The sequence below is a fragment of the Trachemys scripta genome, chromosome 1, assembly GCF_013100865.1.
Source record: "Trachemys scripta elegans isolate TJP31775 chromosome 1, CAS_Tse_1.0, whole genome shotgun sequence".
NCBI lineage: Eukaryota > Metazoa > Chordata > Testudines > Emydidae > Trachemys > Trachemys scripta.
In genome coordinates this window covers 336,441,082-336,457,968 of record NC_048298.1, presented here as the reverse complement: position 1 = coordinate 336,457,968, position 16,887 = coordinate 336,441,082, and the positions used below count along the sequence as shown (strand labels likewise).

Genomic DNA, 16,887 nt, shown 5'->3' with positions numbered 1-16,887 from the left:
AAGCAGAAGGTTTATTTAAGGACAGGAACACAGTCTCAAGCAGAGCGTGTAGGTACGACCAGACCCCCTCAATTAGGTCCCTCTGGGAGGTTCAGGGAGCTTAGACCCCAGCTTGGGGTTCCCTGCGTTGCACCACCCAGCCCCAACCGAAACTAAACTCCAAACTCCTCCCGCTGCTCCTCTCCTTTGTTCAGTCTCCCGGGCAGAAGGTGTTAATTCTCCCCACCCCCGTTCCTGGCTCAGGTTACAGCTCAGGTAGCTTCCTTCAAGGGAAGTCCCACATCCCCACTGCAACCCCCCTGCAACATTCCCAGGTCAAATCTGCCCTGCTCCCTGCTCCGTCACACTCCCCATACACCGATCAGATCCAGTACCTCCTGTTCGGTCCATGCTGGAGCTCTTTTGCGATTCTGGGACTGCAAGGTCACCAGTGCTGATGAGCTCTGCTTGGTCACCTGTGCTGATCACCTCGCCACGCTGGCCAAACAGAAAATGAAATTCAAAAGTTTGCGGGGCTTTTCCTGTCTACCTGGCCAGTGCATCGGAGTTGAGAGTGCTGTCCAGAGCGGTCACAATGGAGCATTCTGGGATAGCTCCCGGAGGCCAATACCGTCAAATTGCATCCACACTACCCCAAATTCGACCCAGCAAGGTTGATTTCAGCGCTAATCCACTCGTCGGGGAGGGGTACCGAAATCGATTTTAAGAGCCCTTTAAGTCGACAAAAATGGCTTCATCATGTGGACGGGTGCAGGGTTAAATCGATCTAATGCTGCTAAATTCGACCTAAACTCGTAGTGTAGACCAGGGCTTAAGACTAACAAATTTATTTGGGCATAAGCTTTCGTGGGCTAGAACCCACTTCATTGGATGCATGAAGTGAAAAATACAGGAGCAGGTATAAAACATGAAAGGATGGGGGTTGCTTTGCCAAGTGTGAGGTCAGTCTAACAAGATAAATCAATTAACAGCAGGATACCAAGGGAGGAAAAATAACTTTTGAAGTGGTAATGAGAGTGGCCCATTTTGAGTGGGGAAGGAGCACCTTAGACTTACCCTCAGGCCTACCCTGAAGACACAACCAAGGGAGCACCGAAGGGGGAAGACAAACCCTGCCTGAGTGGGACTGATTACCCCAGGCCCACCATCACCAGAGGGGAGAAACGCTAAGGCTGGCGAGAGAAAAGAGGTGCCTTGCCACAATGCCAAATTACCAAACTGTTTTAAAATTCTCTGTGGGGCAAATCCGGCCAAAGAACAAACCTACCCAGTACCAGCCTTTGAGACATCCTGATGAACTCTTTCAGTACCTACTTTCCCCCAATTATGAGGTTTCATCCTGTGAGTTTATCAACAATGAAACAGCTTGCTTGTCTTGAAAATATGCAAGAGATTGCTACACAGTCTCTGGCAATACAAACATGGTCGTAGCTTGTTTCACCACCACTTACGCCTGCTTTGAACTATACAACCTGTGAGACAATTTGCAAGAGCAGTGCCTGTATCATGACACAGAATCGGTGATATTTGTGAAAAGGGAGGAAGACTGGAACCCCACTCCTGGGGGATTATTTAGGGTACCTCATGAGTAAGATCCTGGCAGGCAAACCCATCACAGCGTTCGTGTCAGCAGGTCCAGAAATGTATTAGTACAAGCTGCCGGAAGGGAAGACCTGCATAAAAGTCAAAGGGATTACCCTCAACATAGCAAATTGTGAAAAGATCAACTTTGACAGTTTGAAAGATCTAGTCTTGGACTATAGCACAGACCTGAGTGAGAATATCCCAACAAAAAGATAGATGTGCAGCAGTCCTCTATTGCAAGGAACAAAAATCAGTGGCAAATAGAAACAAAGATCCTTAAGAAAATGCAAAGTCATTTACAACAAGAGAGTCATCAGAGAGAGATTTAGAACCCTACCCTACGGCTTTTGAAAATGGATATGCAGTGGGAATACACTTTTTCTGTAATTCTTGTAGGGCCTAGCAACTGTGGGAAAAGTTAATTTATTAAAAATGTGTTGGATAATATTGAGCAAATGTTATCTGTTATGCCTGAGAATACTGTGTGGTGTTACAGTTGCTGGTGTATAAAGGACTATTTTGTAAATACCCTTTCATCAATTTTGTGGAGGGGTTGCCTGATTTTTTTTTTAACAATGACTGTTTCTTACCAATAAAGTAAATATGGTTGTTGTAGATGATTTGATGAACTCTGCAGGGCCAGCTCTGGCTTTTTTGTCGCCCCAGGCAAAAAAGCCTCCCACCACCCCCCATCTCCCGGCGGAGAGCGCGGCAGGGGAGGGCGCCGAGCTTGGCCACAGCCCCGCTCTCCCCGGCCGGCCGGAGCGCCGCAGGGAGGGTGGCGAGCCCGGCTGCGGGCCCGCTCTCCCCGGCCAGCCGGAGTGCCGGGAGGAGGGCGGAGAACCCGTCAGGGGCCCCGCTCTCCCCGACCGGCCGGAGCGCCGGGGAGAGGGCGGCGAGCCTGCTGCGGCTCCGCTCTCCCCGGGTGAGCGCCGCCCCCCTCCAGATGCCGCCCCAAGCACATGCTTGGTAGGCTGGTGCCTGGAGCCGGCCCTGGAACTCTGCATGTGAAAGTGATGAAACAGAGAAAGCCTTTGCCAAGTATGTGCATCACAGGAACTTGAGCATTACATATATAGTTCAGAATGTATTTTGTCAAGGAAAAAAGAATAACAAATTAAGCTAAACAAGACCAAGACCATAACAGGGTTCAAAAAAGAACTAGGTAAATTCATGGGGGTAGGTCCATCAATGGCTATGAGCCAGGATGGGCAGGGATGGTGTCCCTAGCCTCTGTTTGCCAGAAGCTGGGAATGAGCGACGGGATGGATCACTTGATGATTCCCTGTTCTGTTCATTGCCTCTGGGGCACCTGGCACTGGCCACTGTCGGAAGACAGGATACTAGGCTAGATGGACCATTGGTCTGACCCAGTAGGGCTGTTCTTATGTAAACACAAAGTACACAGTTATTTTCAAAAACCCCAGGGATAAATCCCTATGCTTGCTTGGCAAATGTACCTTGGCAAGGCACAATTCTTTCTAGAAGCTTTTGAGGATGCTATCAAATAACCTTATGGCTACACTGAATCAAGTCATGTGATCCTAGACGACTCCCAACTTCCAATCCAGTGATTAAGTCATTTTTATCGATTATAACAAGGTCCAGAAAAAATGACCTCATGTTGCGTGCAGTACCTTTTGTGTTAGAAAATTATCAGCTGTAATATTTAGAAACTCCAGTGATGTTTTACTCCTGGCTGCACCAGACCTCCAGCGTATGTATCCCAAACTGACTTTCCTCCATAATGATGCAATTTTTTGCTTCCATATATTATTTTAGTAGATGCTCTTGTGCCTTGGTGACACATGAGCCCCCCCCCCCCCGATCTTTCCACCTCCCTCTGTCTAATGCCACGTTTCTTGCTCTGTTTCCATGACAGCAACATCTTTATCTACACACTTTCAAACAGGTGCTTATCAGGAATCTGGTTTGGGGCATCCCGCCCGTCTTGAGGAGCGATGTACTGCACTCCAGGGATACAGGTGGGCTCTGGGCTGGTGTGGGACAGAGCCAGGCTTTTTGAAAAGGCTTCCTGAATCTGCATGATCTTTTCAGCACAGCAGGATGATAGTTCTTTGCAGTGCTGGGTGCTCAGCTCTGACGCAGGTTGTAGGCACCCAGGGTTGCTGAAGCAGTTTACCACACTGGATAGCTCCTTGGGGCAGGGTTTGCCGGCTTCAATGGAGGCTCATAGGAAGGCTCTCTTGGCCTGTATTTAACCCTCAGCATGGGGTTGGAAGAAATCCTCATGTTTCATTTTTTGTCTTTATCAGCCTTCGATTTTGCTGTTGGCTCTCAAATTTCTGCCCTTCTTTCGTCCTCTGGTGGAGGGGTTCAGAAAACCAGGAGGTCTGCATGAGCGCTGGGGAGGAAGGGGCCACTGGGGGCCAGCCTGTTGATGGTCCAGGCTAGCATACACTGATCACGAGTCACCCGTTCCTAAGCTCTTTGTCCTGTGAGTGGAGTGTTGCTGTCTTTAGCACGCCAGAGAATTTGTAGTGTCCATGAGTCTATGGTCACAGATTCATAGAGGTCTCAAATCAGAAGGGACCACTGTGATCATCTAGCCTGACCTCCTGTAGAACAGAAGCCAGAGAACTTCCTCCAGATAATCCCTAAAGCGGAGCTGTTAGACAAACACCCCATCTTGAAATAAAAACGGCTACTGATGGAGAACCCATCACGATCCATGGTAAGTCACTGTTCAAATGTTTGCACCTTATTTACCGTCTGAATTTGTCTAGCTTCTACTCCCAGCCATTGGATCGTGTCAGACCTTTTTCTGCTAGACTGCAGAGCTCATCGTTAAACATGTGTTCCCCATGTCGGTACTTAGTCTGTGGTCAGTCATCCCTGAACCTTCTCTTTGGGAAGCTACGCAGATTGAATTCCTGGAGTCTTTCACTAGGAGGCAGGTTTTCCAACCCTTCAGCATTCCTGCTGCTCTTCTTTGACCCCTCTCCACTTTATCAATGTCCTTCTTGAATTGTGTCCAGTCCTGGTGTTCCCAGCATCACCAGCCTCAGTCACACCAGAGCCAGCTACACAGTAACTTGTGTTTGAAAAGGGCCTCTTCTTTGTTCATTTACCCTGGAAATGGATGTTACAGCCTAGAGCATGAGGCTAGGACCGCCCCCCCCCAGGGCTATCACCTCACCCACCCAGAGCCCAGGGAACCCAGGGCATATGGAGTCCGCAGTGTGTGGTTAGGACTGACCCTGTTCTGACTCTCTCCTCTGCAGGCCAATGGTACCATGAGGAAGGCTGTCCTCCGAGTGCACCTGGTGTTTGATGCTGACAGCCAACTGGTCCCCTTTCCCTCCAGTCAGGTGCTGGAAACCAGCCTGCTGGGGGCCCTGGAGGCCGTGGTGGAATCTGTACTGCAGGTTGGTACCTCTGACTCCCAGCTTGGCAGTCGTCCCTCCCCAGCTGTGCTGACACCAGTGGGAGTAGGGAGCCTGCCTGCATCCAACGAGCACCTTGGAGGGCCGAATGGCTGTCCATCCCCTGTGCCAGGCCCTTCCTGCTGCACTGCCATTGCTGAAGGTCAGGCACATGCCCGGGGCTCAGGTGCCTTCACCGCAGGGCTGGTGGGTAATGGGAGGAGCCAGCTCCCAGCAAGATCTCTGCGTCAGGTAGTGCTTCAGCTGGCTTGGGGCAGGGCTGGGGTCTGGTGCTCTTGCTGGGGAGGAGTGGTAAGGGCTGGCGGCTCTTGCTGGGAGGTTGGGCTGGGTGCCCCTGCTGCAGGGTGGGGAACCAAGTGTTGTCAATGTTATAATGTGGGCCTGGCCAGGAGGTTGAAGGACCCTGTTGTGGGGAGTGCAGGGTTGCAGAAGGTGAAGGGGACTGTGCCAAGCCCCTTTCTGCAGCCAGCGGGGATCTCCCCGTCCCTCTCCTGTCCCTGCAGGTGACCCGCACCAGGAAAGAGAAGCCAGTGACCCAACCTGAGCAGAGTCCTGGAGAGACAGAGACTTCCAGAAGTCAGGACTTGGCGATGGTGCTGTGCAATCCCCAGCCAAGTGGTAGGTGACTTCCTCACGCAGGTCTCTCTACCAGGGCCCGTCCCCATCTGGTGCTTCCTGGCCAGATGGAACACTGCCACAGGGCCTCCCAGGGTGGGGGACAGAGCGGATGGGGCAGAGGCCCTGCTGCTGCCCACTATACCCAGGTGCCAGGGAGGGGAGTGTGCATCCCCCATCATCCCCACTGAGATGGTTGGTTGAGCCCTCACTGTCTGTCTCTCTCTCCTGTGCAGCCCTTCGAGAGGCAGATAAAGGAGGCCCTGAGGCCCTGGCCCCCCAGTCCCCTGATGAGCTGCTCCAGAGTCTGCCTGCTGAGGTGCTCTGTGGCCAGCAGCCACAGCTGGTGCACCATCTGGATCTGAAGGGCATCGGGGGTCTGGAGGTGAGTGGGCACCGGCTGAGGAGCCAGTACCCAGTGCCGTCGAGGGAGCAACTGGAGCAGGACCTGCGCTCGGACAGCAGTATCCAGGGGGCCCTGGCCAGCCAGCGGGCTTTGCTGGCGGTGAGTGAGGGGGGCTCACTGCACTGAACTAGTCAGGCCAGGGCTGCCTGGCCTCTTTTCCCTTTGCAATGTCTCTAAGAGCTGGCCTTGTGTCGCCAACATCCCTCCCTGCTTCTCCACTGCTAAGAGCTGATTGACCCCCGCAGCTTTGGCGCTTCCAGACGCACCGGGCTAAGCATCCCCGGCTCACGCTGTGTGACACTGAGCTCTGGGGGGGCCCGTCTCTCCCTTGGAGTCGGTGACGTACCCAATGTAATGGGGCCTGATCCTGACTGGGGCCTCTGGGCATCGCTGCAGTACCCAGTACAATGATCATGCATCCTGAACTCCCCTCTGCCTCTCCTCCCTATTGATCCCCTGCCCACTGGGGCCTTCCCCTGTAGGAGCCCTTCTCCAGCGCTCACTCCCCTCTGGCCACTTCCTCCTGGAGCTCCCAGACCAGGGCCCCAGCCTGGCTCTTCTCGGGGCTCAGGCTTCTCCAAAGCCATTGCCTTACCTGGGCTCAGACAGGAAGTGGGATCCTGGCTGTGGGGGTCCCAGGGACCAGGCTGCCGAGTTGGGCACCAGCTGACGCTTCGGAGCGGGCTTTGAGGGAGGCATGGCGAATGGTGGGGTTTGCTCTGTATCTCCTGGGGCCTGGTGCTGTGGTTTGCTGAGAGCCCTGTGCTATTCCTGCAGGAGGCACTGAGTGAGACCCAGGAGATCTGCAAGCAGCACACGTGGGTGGCAGAGATCCACAGCTTTGCTCACAGCTGGAGCCCCAAGCAGCTGGAGCTGATGAAGGGCTGGCCCGCGGGCAAATATGTGCAGCGAGTCGTACAGCTGCGAGCCTGGGCAGAACGTGTCAGAGAGGTGCCCTCCATGGTCATCACCTGCAACCGGCTCCTCTTGGTGGATTGCAGCAGCGTGCAGCAGGAGATTGGTGTGTGGGGCGTGAGGGGACATGCAGAGGATGGTGCGCCCTGTGGGGGATTGCTATGTGGGCATCAGGAGGGGCAGAGGCGCTCACATGGGCAAGGGGCAGTGAGCACCTCGTGGAGGAGGCAAAAGTCAGGTGGGGTTAGTCAGGGCGATGGAGTCCTGTGGAGGGAATGGCTGGTCACAGAGGGGAGGGGTAACGGGACCTGGCGATGGGCTCCGGGGTGGGGGTAGCTGGTCATGTGGGGGGAGGTAATGGACCATTAGTAAATGGGAGAGCTGTGGACTCTGGGAGTGTGCGGCTGGTGACGTGTGTGTGGGGGGGAATGAACATAAGAACGGCTGTACCGCGTCCGACCAAAGGTCCATCTAGCCCCGTATCCTGTCTACCGACAGTGGCCAATGCCAGGTGCCCCAGAGGGAGTGAACCCAACAGGCAATGATCAAGTGATCTCTCTCCTGCCATCCATCCCCACCCTCTGACAGACAGAGGCTAGGGACACCATTCCTTACCTGTCCTGGCTAATAGCCATTAATGGACTTAACCACCAGGAATTTATCCAGTTCTCTTTTAAACGCTGTTATAGTCCTAGCCTTCACAACCTCCTCGGGTAAGGAGTTTCACAAGTTGACTGTGTGCTGCGTGAAGAAGAACTTCCTTGTATTTGTTTTAAACCTGCTGCCTATTAATTTCATTTGGTGACCCCTAGTTCTTGTATTATGGGAATAAGTAAATAACTTTTCCTTATCCACTTTCTCCACATCACTCATGATTTTATATAGCTCTATCATATCCCCCCTTAGTCTCCTCTTTTCCAAGCTGAAGAGTCCTAGCCTCTTTAATCTCTCCTCATATGGGACCCGTTCCAAACCCCTAATCATTTTAGTTGCCCTTTTCTGAACCTTTTCTAGAGCCAGTATGTCTTTTTTGAGATGAGGAGACCACATCTGTATGCAGTATTTGAGATGTGGGCGTACCATCAATTTATATAAGGGCAATAATATATTCTCAGTCTTATTCTCTATCCCCTTTTTAATGATCCCTAACATCCTGTTTGCTTTTTTGACCACCTCTGCACACTGCGTGGACATCTTCAGAAAACTATCCACGATGACTCCAAGATCTTTTTCCTGACGACTTGTAGCTAAATTAGCCCCCATCATATTGTATGTATAGTTGGGGTTATTTTTTCCAATGTGCATTACTTTACATTTATCCACATTAAATTTAATTTGCCATTTTGTTGCCCAATCACTTAGTTTTGTGAGATCTTTTTTAAGTTCATCACAGTCTGCTTTGGTCTTAACTATCTTGAGCAGTTTAGTATCATCTGCAAACTTTGCCACCTCACTGTTTACCCCTTTCTCCAGATCATTTATAAATAAGTTGAATAGGATTGGTCCGAGGACTGACCCTTGTGGAACACCACTAGTTACCCCTCTCCATTCTGAGAATTTACCATTAATTCCTACCCTTTGTTCCCGGTCTTTTAACCAGTTCTCAGTCCATGAAAGGACCTTCCCTTTTATCCCTTGACAACTTAATTTATGTAAGAGCCTTTGGTGAGGGACCTTGTCAAAGGCTTTCTGGAAATCTAAGTACACTATGTCCACTGGATCCCCCTTGTCCACATGTTTGTTGACCCCTTCAAAGAACTCTAATAGATTAGTAAGACACGATTTCCCTTTACAGAAACCATGTTGACTATTGCTCAACAGTTTATGTTTTTCTATGTGTCTGACAATTCTATTCTTAACTATTGTTTCGACTAATTTGCCCGGTACCGACGTTAGACTTACCAGTCTGTAATTGCCGGGATCACCTCTAGAGCCCTTTTTAAATATTGGCGTTACATTAGCTAACTTCCAGTCATTGGGTACAGAAGCCGATTGAAAGGACAGGTTACAAACCTTAGTTAATAGTTTTGCAACTTCACATTTGAGTTCTTTCAGAACTCTTGGGTGAATGCCATCTGGTCCCGGTGACTTGTTAATGTTAAGTTTATCAATTAATTCCAAAACCTCCTCTCGTGACACTTCAATCTGTGACAGTTCCTCAGATTTGTCACCTATAAAAGCCGGCTCAGGTTTGGGAATCTCCCTAACATCCTCAGCCGTGAAGACTGAAGGAAAGAATTAAATGGGCCTTTAGTAGGGGGGAGCTGTGGACTCTGGGAGTGTGCGGCTGGTGACGTGGACGGGGGTTAATGGGCCGTTAGTAGGGGGGAGCTGTGGACTCTGGGAGTGTGCGGCTGGTGACGTGGGGAGCGGTAATGGGGCGTTAGTAAGGGGGGTCTCTGTGGTCACACACGTAGGGTTGGGGGGTGCCTGTGGATGGGAAATTGGTGATGGCACCAGTGTTGGCCTGATACCCACTTGCTCCATGCCCCCTAGTGCCCCTGCTGGACTCCATCATCAAAGAGATCGTCTCCCTGCTGTTGAGTGAAACGTCCCAGCGCAGCGAGATCCTCATTTCCCAGCTTAGCGGGGTCGTGCAGCTTTACCAGCGCGTCAGCACTGACATCTTCACCATCGCCAAGTGCTCCCAGAAGGTATGGCTGGAACAGACCTGCACGGACTCCGTGCTTTGCTGGGCTCAGCCAGCTGCGGCCCGACACGCATTTCCACCGGTCCTACTCCACTCCTCTTTGAGCAGGCTGAGGGCTCCCCTTCCCCATACCACCACCCCATGCCTTCAGCTGGATCGGTGCCAAGCCCAAGGAGCAAGGGTTCAGCCCCACCACCCAAGCCAGGCACTCTGTATGGGTCCCATGCTGGCGTAGCCGCAGGGAGGCTGGCTGCTGTCAGCAGGCGTCTCCCAGAGCTAATAACTAGAGCTGGGCAAATAGTCAGTTCACCAAAGAAAGCTTGTCATGGCACTGAAACATGTACATTCCAGCTGAAGTTGGTGACTAGTTTCAGACGAAAAAACCTGAAAATAAAAGTGCCAGCAATGTGGAAGCAACCCGTTCCACCACTGCATTTTGTTCAGCCCAAACAAAGGAGTTTTCAGAGTATCCAGAGAAATGGACAAAATTCTGTTTGTTACATTTGTTTTTCCAGAGTTTTCACTCAGCTCTATAAATAATCCATTGGGGCGAGTGGGGCATTGCCCCCACAGTGCCTCAGTCTCTCTGCAGACTCACGGCAGGTGTCTCTGTGCCAGACACACTCAGCGCAGCCCTGCCTCTCAGTGCTCAGTGGGCGGAGATCTGGGGCACTCAGCACGAGGGGCTGGGCGATCTGCTGGGTCCAGCCCCAGTCTGACAGAGAATGGCGCTCATTCTTCCTGCAGCTGGAGCAATACCAGGACCAGATGACAGAGCTGCAGGAGCGTGTGGAGTATGTGCGAGCTCTGAACGAGGTGATCCGTCAGCACTTCCGCCCACTCAGCCTGGATGAGGAGAACCTGGAGAACCTGGTGAGCTCCCAGCAATGGCATGCTATGGTTGTGAAGGGAGACCATAAGAACTGCCAGACTGGATGAAACCATTATCTTGTCTACATCCTTAACATCAATGACTTCATGTGGCAGTGAGTTCCACAGGCTAAATATACTTTGTGTGAAAAGTTTCTTTCCCACCTTCCCTTATAATTGACAGTCCCCTTGTTCCTGTAATATGAGTCAGGGACAACAGAAACCCCCAATCTCCTATTTCTTTTCCAATCAGTATTTGTAGACTTCTTCGAGTGCTTGCTCATGTCCATTCCATATTAGGTGTGTGTGCTCGCCACATGCACCGGTGCTGGAAGTTTTTCCCTCAGTGGTATTGTCACGGAGTCCCCAGGCGATGCTTTGTAACTGCTCCCCACAAAGCCAGTCAGGACTTTGGGGAGTCTCCTCTCCCTTGGGGCAGACTGTCCTCAGGGCAAGAAGCTCACACGGCTTCACCTTCCTGGGTCTGACCTTGGAGCATTCAGCATCCTCTGCCCCTCCATGCACTTCCCACAGCAAGTCCGCCCAGGCGGGGTCCTGGGGAAGCCAGAGGGTCCTGCACCCCCACTTCGCAGTCAGACGTGACTCTCAGCCAGCCAGTAAAACAGAGGTTTATTAGATGACAGGAACATGGTCTAAAACAGAGCTTGTAGGTACAGAGAACGGGACCCCTCAGCCGAGTCCATTCTGGGGCCCCACGAGCCAGACAACCCCGTCTGCCCTCACTTCCCATCCCTAGCCAGCCCCAACCTGAAAACCCCCTCCAGCCCCTCCTTTCTGGCCTTTGTCTCCTTCCCGGGCCAGGAGGTCACCTGATCTCTTTGTTCACCTTTAGCTATTCCCTTACAGGGGGGAATGCCCCCAGCCATTTGTTGCCAGGATGCAGTGTCGGCCATTTATGTACCCTGGAGACTTAAGAAATGCATAGGGGAAACTGAGGCACCCACACACTATTCAGAGGAAACATTAAGAACAGTCCCACTTCGTCACAGGTATCCATAGGGAACTGGTTCTGGCACCCTCTGGAGTGGCGTGCACATGCTGCGGTATAAGGGGCACCGCCGGTTCCCCCCACCCTCAGTTCCTTCTATCCGCCAGTGAAGGTGCTGGAACATCTGCTGCTTCGGCTAGCCTTTCTTTGTTTGCTTCAGTGTTTCAAACTTTTCTAGTTAAGTTTCCTTTAGTGTGTTGGTGTTTTCGCTTGATTGGTCCCAAACAGGCCCTAGCTAGGGGATGGGGTATGCCCCAGTTCCAAGGCTTTAAGCCCTGTGATCGCTGCAAGAAACCGATGCACATCAGCGATCTGCATCATAATTGCTCAAGATGTCTGGGCGAGTCGCATATAAGCAACAAGTGCTGTATTTGCAAGTCCTTCAAACCTTGGACTAAGAAGGAGAGAGACTTCCGTCTCAATGCGCTCCTAATGGAGTCGGCTCTAACTCCGGCACCGGAGCAATCGAGGTCTGACTCTGCCCTGAGCACCGCAGCGTCGGTGCGGAGCACCCCACCGGCGCAGATCCCTCTCCCCGGCATCTGCCAAGCAGGAGGGAAGATCTCCTACATCTCGCAAGGGAAAGGAGAGGGCAGGAGGGGAGCCAAGACCCGAGAAAGGCGGCTCTATACCTCCTACTGGAAGCTGGGCGCTAGCTCAGGTCGAGCGGTCCAGCCTACCCCGACCTATGCCTGCCACGCCGGACAGTGGCGAGGGCCTTCGTCAGAGGTCCCGTTGACACCCGAGGCCCTGCAGGCAGCACAGGATACCCGGGCACTACCAGTGCCGCCCACACCAGCTACGGCGTCACCCCGGTCTAGGGGTAAACCCGCCTTGGGTCCTTTCGATAGGTCTCCGGCTCAGCGGCACCGCTCCCCATTGCAGGGGATGGCCCGCCAGCGCTCACCTGCACGGAGCCACCAGGCCTCGAAATCAGAGAGGCAGGCTCAGCGAAGCCCTCGTTGGTCTCTGAACTCAGGACACCGCCCACAAGGTGCACCTCGCCAGTCCCCCCTTTCCGGCATCAACAGCACAGGGACTGGCTCACTGCTTCACCCATGGCTTGGCACCAGTCATAGGCCCGGGACAGTCAGTCTCAGGAGCAGAGTCACCAGTTGTAGGCTCGCCAGTCTGTGTCGCCACCACACAGATCCCCTAGATCGGGGAGAAGGTCTCCCTGGCGACTGAACTGCTCCCGGTCCCACTCTAGATCCCGGTACTGGTCAAGCAGCGTGAGGCGTAGATCACCGGAGCGCCATCGCAGATCCGCTGAATGCCACCGGTCTCCAGGGACTCACAGAAGAGATTCGTCCTGAGCAGAGAGCTCCCCGTCCAGGCACAGCGATCAGCACTGCAGTGACTGGGATCACCGATCTAGTCGATCGTGGTCACCCGAGAGCAACCACTCAGCCTGAAGCTCCAGCACCGGAACTGAGTCATTGCCGGCGTTCCAAAACCTGGCACCGGTGACACAGGTGGTCCCCTCGATGTCAGCGGTACCGCCAACTACCCCATGGGCCCAGGGCCAGTGGCCAGCTGCCTGGTACCCATGGAACCCATGGGGCTTTACCCAGCCTTCACAGAGGCTCAGGTCAGTGGCAGGGGCCTCGGACAAGCCATCGGCCTTGGTATCCCGCCCTCCCACAGGCCAGCTATTCCTGAGGCGGGGACCCCTCAGGCTCATGCAGACCCTGGGGATCAGCCGGCTGGACGTGTCAAACCCTGTGGCGCTGGCTTCCTCCTCATCTTTGCCTGATGAGTTGCCTCTAACTTGGGGCTCCAGGCGGAGGAGCTAGAGGAACCATCAGACTCCCTATTCAACGTCCTCTGCTCAACAGCTCCGGCCAGGGTGGCTCTGCCCCTCCATGAAGAGGTGTCTAAGATTACAAATGCCCTGTGGCAGACACCCTCATCCCTGCCCCCCCATCCACAAGAGGGCAGAAAGAAAGTACTTTGTACAGGCTAAGGGCCATGAGTACCTATATATCCACCCGGCCTCAAGCTCCCTGGTAGTAGCAGCTGTGAATGAGCGGAAGAGACAAGGCCAACCGGGAGCCACTCTTAAGAATAAAGACTCAAAGAGGCTGGATTTGTTTAGACTCAAAGTTTATTCATCCTCCAGTTGAGAGTGGCCAACCACCAAGCCCTCCTTGGCCGCTATGACTTCAATATGTGGCAAGCCACGTTTGGAAACCCCACATAGAGCAAGGAATGTGGCCTTTTGTATCCTGCTCAGCATCCCAAACCTGTGGTACGATATAATTCCTTCAGTCAGTGCTCCTGTCTCGGGCCCAGAAGCATCACACCACCGTTTGCAGTTGTCCTGTGAAAGCAACGACCGTAATTGTTTTTCACACTCTCTCTTAGCCACGGTCCTTGAAGAAACCCTCAGGTCCCCCATTGTGATACTTCCCATGGGTCTGCAAATACAGGAGAATCATGCCTCCTGTATTGACAACAGCACAGTGCAAAAATGCTGGGCTATGGATGGCATTATGGGATGGAGAAAATTGACGGCTAGGAACTTGAACTCTAGCTCCCAGAGATCCCTGAGTGAGTCATTTCCATCCCACAACATATTGTAAACGTTTCCTGAAAGGCATCGTGCCAGACTGCAGCCCATGGCACACTGAGATACCTACCCATGGTGCACCACACTTTGCATTGCCACAAGCACTCCTGGTGAGTACACCCAGTGCCAACACAAGCAGCTAAGTGTGCACGTGCCCAAGCAATATACCGACTTCGGCAGCTGTACGCCGACATGACTGTTGAGCAGTTTGTAATGTAGACATGGCCTTAGTGTGCCCAGCCCAAAGTGTTGTGGAAATTCTTCCAGGGTGTCTCCATGCTGTGGCCTGTAGGGGGCAGAAGGAAGGCTGGGGGCTGGAGGGGGCTGGGGATCACCCACTCAGTGTCACAGTTCACCCTTGACACCGCTCAACCTCTCTGAACAGAGCCCCTCCAGTTGTCAGTTCTGAGCCTTCCCCTTTCCAGGCTGGAATCCTGTGATTCTTTCACCCCGTAGACCCCGTTGGCAGGGGGACGTCCCCTTTACCAACTGCGATTGCTCAGCAGGCCACACTGGATTCTGCTGTCCTGCAAGTCTTCCAGGTGGGAGCCAAAACAGCCTTTCCAAAGCACAGGATCCTTTTAATCTGTGTAGTAGAACTCAAAGCCTCGCCAGCGCACAGGGTAGTGTCTGCATGTGTCTGCTGCCCCCCTGATTAGGGTCTGCCTCTGTTAGCCAAATGGGCTCGTTTCCCCCTGGAGCTGCCCAATTACCCCAAGGAGGCACGGGAGTCGAGAAGACGGCTTCAAGTTCTTTATTGATCAGTCAGCTGAGCGGGTGTCCCCCTCGACTCATGCCAGAGGGAGGAACACACCTTACAAGCACAACTGGGCTTCTTTTATACAGAGAGACAAACAACTTAGTGTGTCTAAATTCTGCTAACCTATGCATTGTTTAAATTCAGTTCTAGTAGTAATCAGGATACATCTGTTTAGCTTCCCGTCCTTCACATTCCTTTCCCAGGGTCCGTCCAACCCCCTCCCCTTTTCCATATATCTTCTATACATCCTGTATACGTGCAGCTTCATGCATGGGAAACGACAGTGAGAACTGAGATAAGCATGTTTACTGGGATAACAAGCAGAAGCCGAGATAAACATGTTTTTCGGTTTTTGGGCCTAACAAGATTCCCCCCTAAAAAGCATTTTGAGACCCTTATGGCCCCCAATTCTCAGCCCTCACCGGCTGGTATAGGGCCATCATTTGTTGGTGTATAATTTGATTAGCCATTCGTCGGACTAATGCAACTACACAGGGAGCAAAGCAAGCTAGGGTTAATAGGGTTGTAATAAAGAGTACAAAGAGAAGAAGGCCTTCTCGGAGCCATCCCAGTTGCGGTAACCAGGACGTGAACCAGTCCATATTCCACCCACCCCATGTTTGGACCGGGACATGGGCTAGCTTCCTCATTTCTTTTGTTAGCTGTTTTACCACCTTTCCATTATCATCTATTTGTAAACAGCAATTAGATTCGTTTAATTTTGCACAAATTCCCCCTTCTTCTGCCAGCAAATAATCAAGAACTAGATGGTGCTGGTAGAGCACATTCCTCATCTGAGTGGACTGATCGGCCAAAAGATCAAGAGCTGCAGCTGTCTGATTAGTTATTATTTCTAAGATGGCTTGCAGCCTAATTATCCGGTTCAAGTTGTAAATGGGCTCCCTTGCCCCTGAGATCCACTCATTAGGATTCCATGTAGCTGGACCATAATGTTTTATAATTCTCTCAGGGGGCCACTCCTGAGCCCCCCATGTTTGGGAGCTTCCGGCGGTCAGGGTGGAATCCACGAACCGCCTTTCTCTAATTAAACCTTAATTCCCAATTTATTTCCCTGCATCTGGGGTAATAGAAAGAACAAGGGTCTTATATATCCAACATAACATATCCCAGACCAATTTGGAGGCAATCTTCAGTAGGCATAGGACCCGCAGATCCAATAATGGCCCTTTAGAGCCCAGGTTCCATTAGCAAAGGGGCCATCCCAGGTTTCCTCATTCTCATCGTCCTCTAGATGGTCAAAATATAAAGGATTACCTGGCCCTAAAGGTCCCCCCACCATTCCATCAGCTGAACTGCAATAATCACATCTCCACGCCCCAGCTCCTGCTTTCCAGACTCAATCGCAGCCCCATTTTGGCTGATTGGTGCTAGACCAGAATTGTTTAAAACCCCATACTCGAGTTCCATTCTGATTCTGCCATGCCCATTGAAACCACCGTACCACGTGGTCCTTGCTAGTGGTATTGTCTACCTGGCAACTCGTGAATACGGCGTCAAAGAACCCATCCTGTCCTACCGCCCTGCAACCTTCGGCCGTAGGGTAGTATTGTTTGGAGCATTTCACCCAACTATTATTGGTGAGCCTCACATGGGTCTGGTTCCATTGCCCCTGATATTTAGAACAGTCATACAGACGACAATAAGGGTCCCAGCAATCAAACCCTTGGGATAGAGTCCAATCACACTTGCTTTCTCCCAAGTACACTCCCTCCCGCCTTGTCCGATTAAGGCAGAGAATACCCATTCCAGAAGAATACAGTCGCCAGGGGCTACTATCCTCAGTCCAAACCCCCGTTCCATCGTGGACTATACTCAAATTGCTGAGCCACCATTTGGGCTGTACAGGCTGGGCTACCTGTTGCGGATTGTGGGGGAGTCAGGGCCCTGCACCCCTCTTCCCGAGATTCACTGCGACTCTCAACCAGCCAGTAAAGCAGAAGGTTTATTTAAGGACAGGAACACAGTCTCAAGCAGAGCGTGTAGGTACGACCAGACCCCCTCAATTAGGTCCCTCTGGGAGGTTCAGGGAGCTTAGACCCCAGCTTGGGGTTCCCTGCGTTGCACCACCCAGCCCAAAC

At 52.4% G+C, this 16,887-nt stretch overlaps 1 protein-coding gene across 1 annotated transcript in view; it reads left to right on the top strand.

The window, feature by feature from the left end:
* Positions 1–16,887, top strand: part of DNHD1 (dynein heavy chain domain 1) — a 128,343-nt gene that overhangs the window by 37,913 nt on the left and 73,543 nt on the right. Inside the window, 6 exon segments of the mRNA XM_034780358.1 lie at positions 4,830–4,973; positions 5,495–5,609; positions 5,843–6,111; positions 6,790–7,033; positions 9,424–9,581; positions 10,325–10,450. Coding sequence (XP_034636249.1) covers positions 4,830–4,973; positions 5,495–5,609; positions 5,843–6,111; positions 6,790–7,033; positions 9,424–9,581; positions 10,325–10,450 — 1,056 coding nt within the window.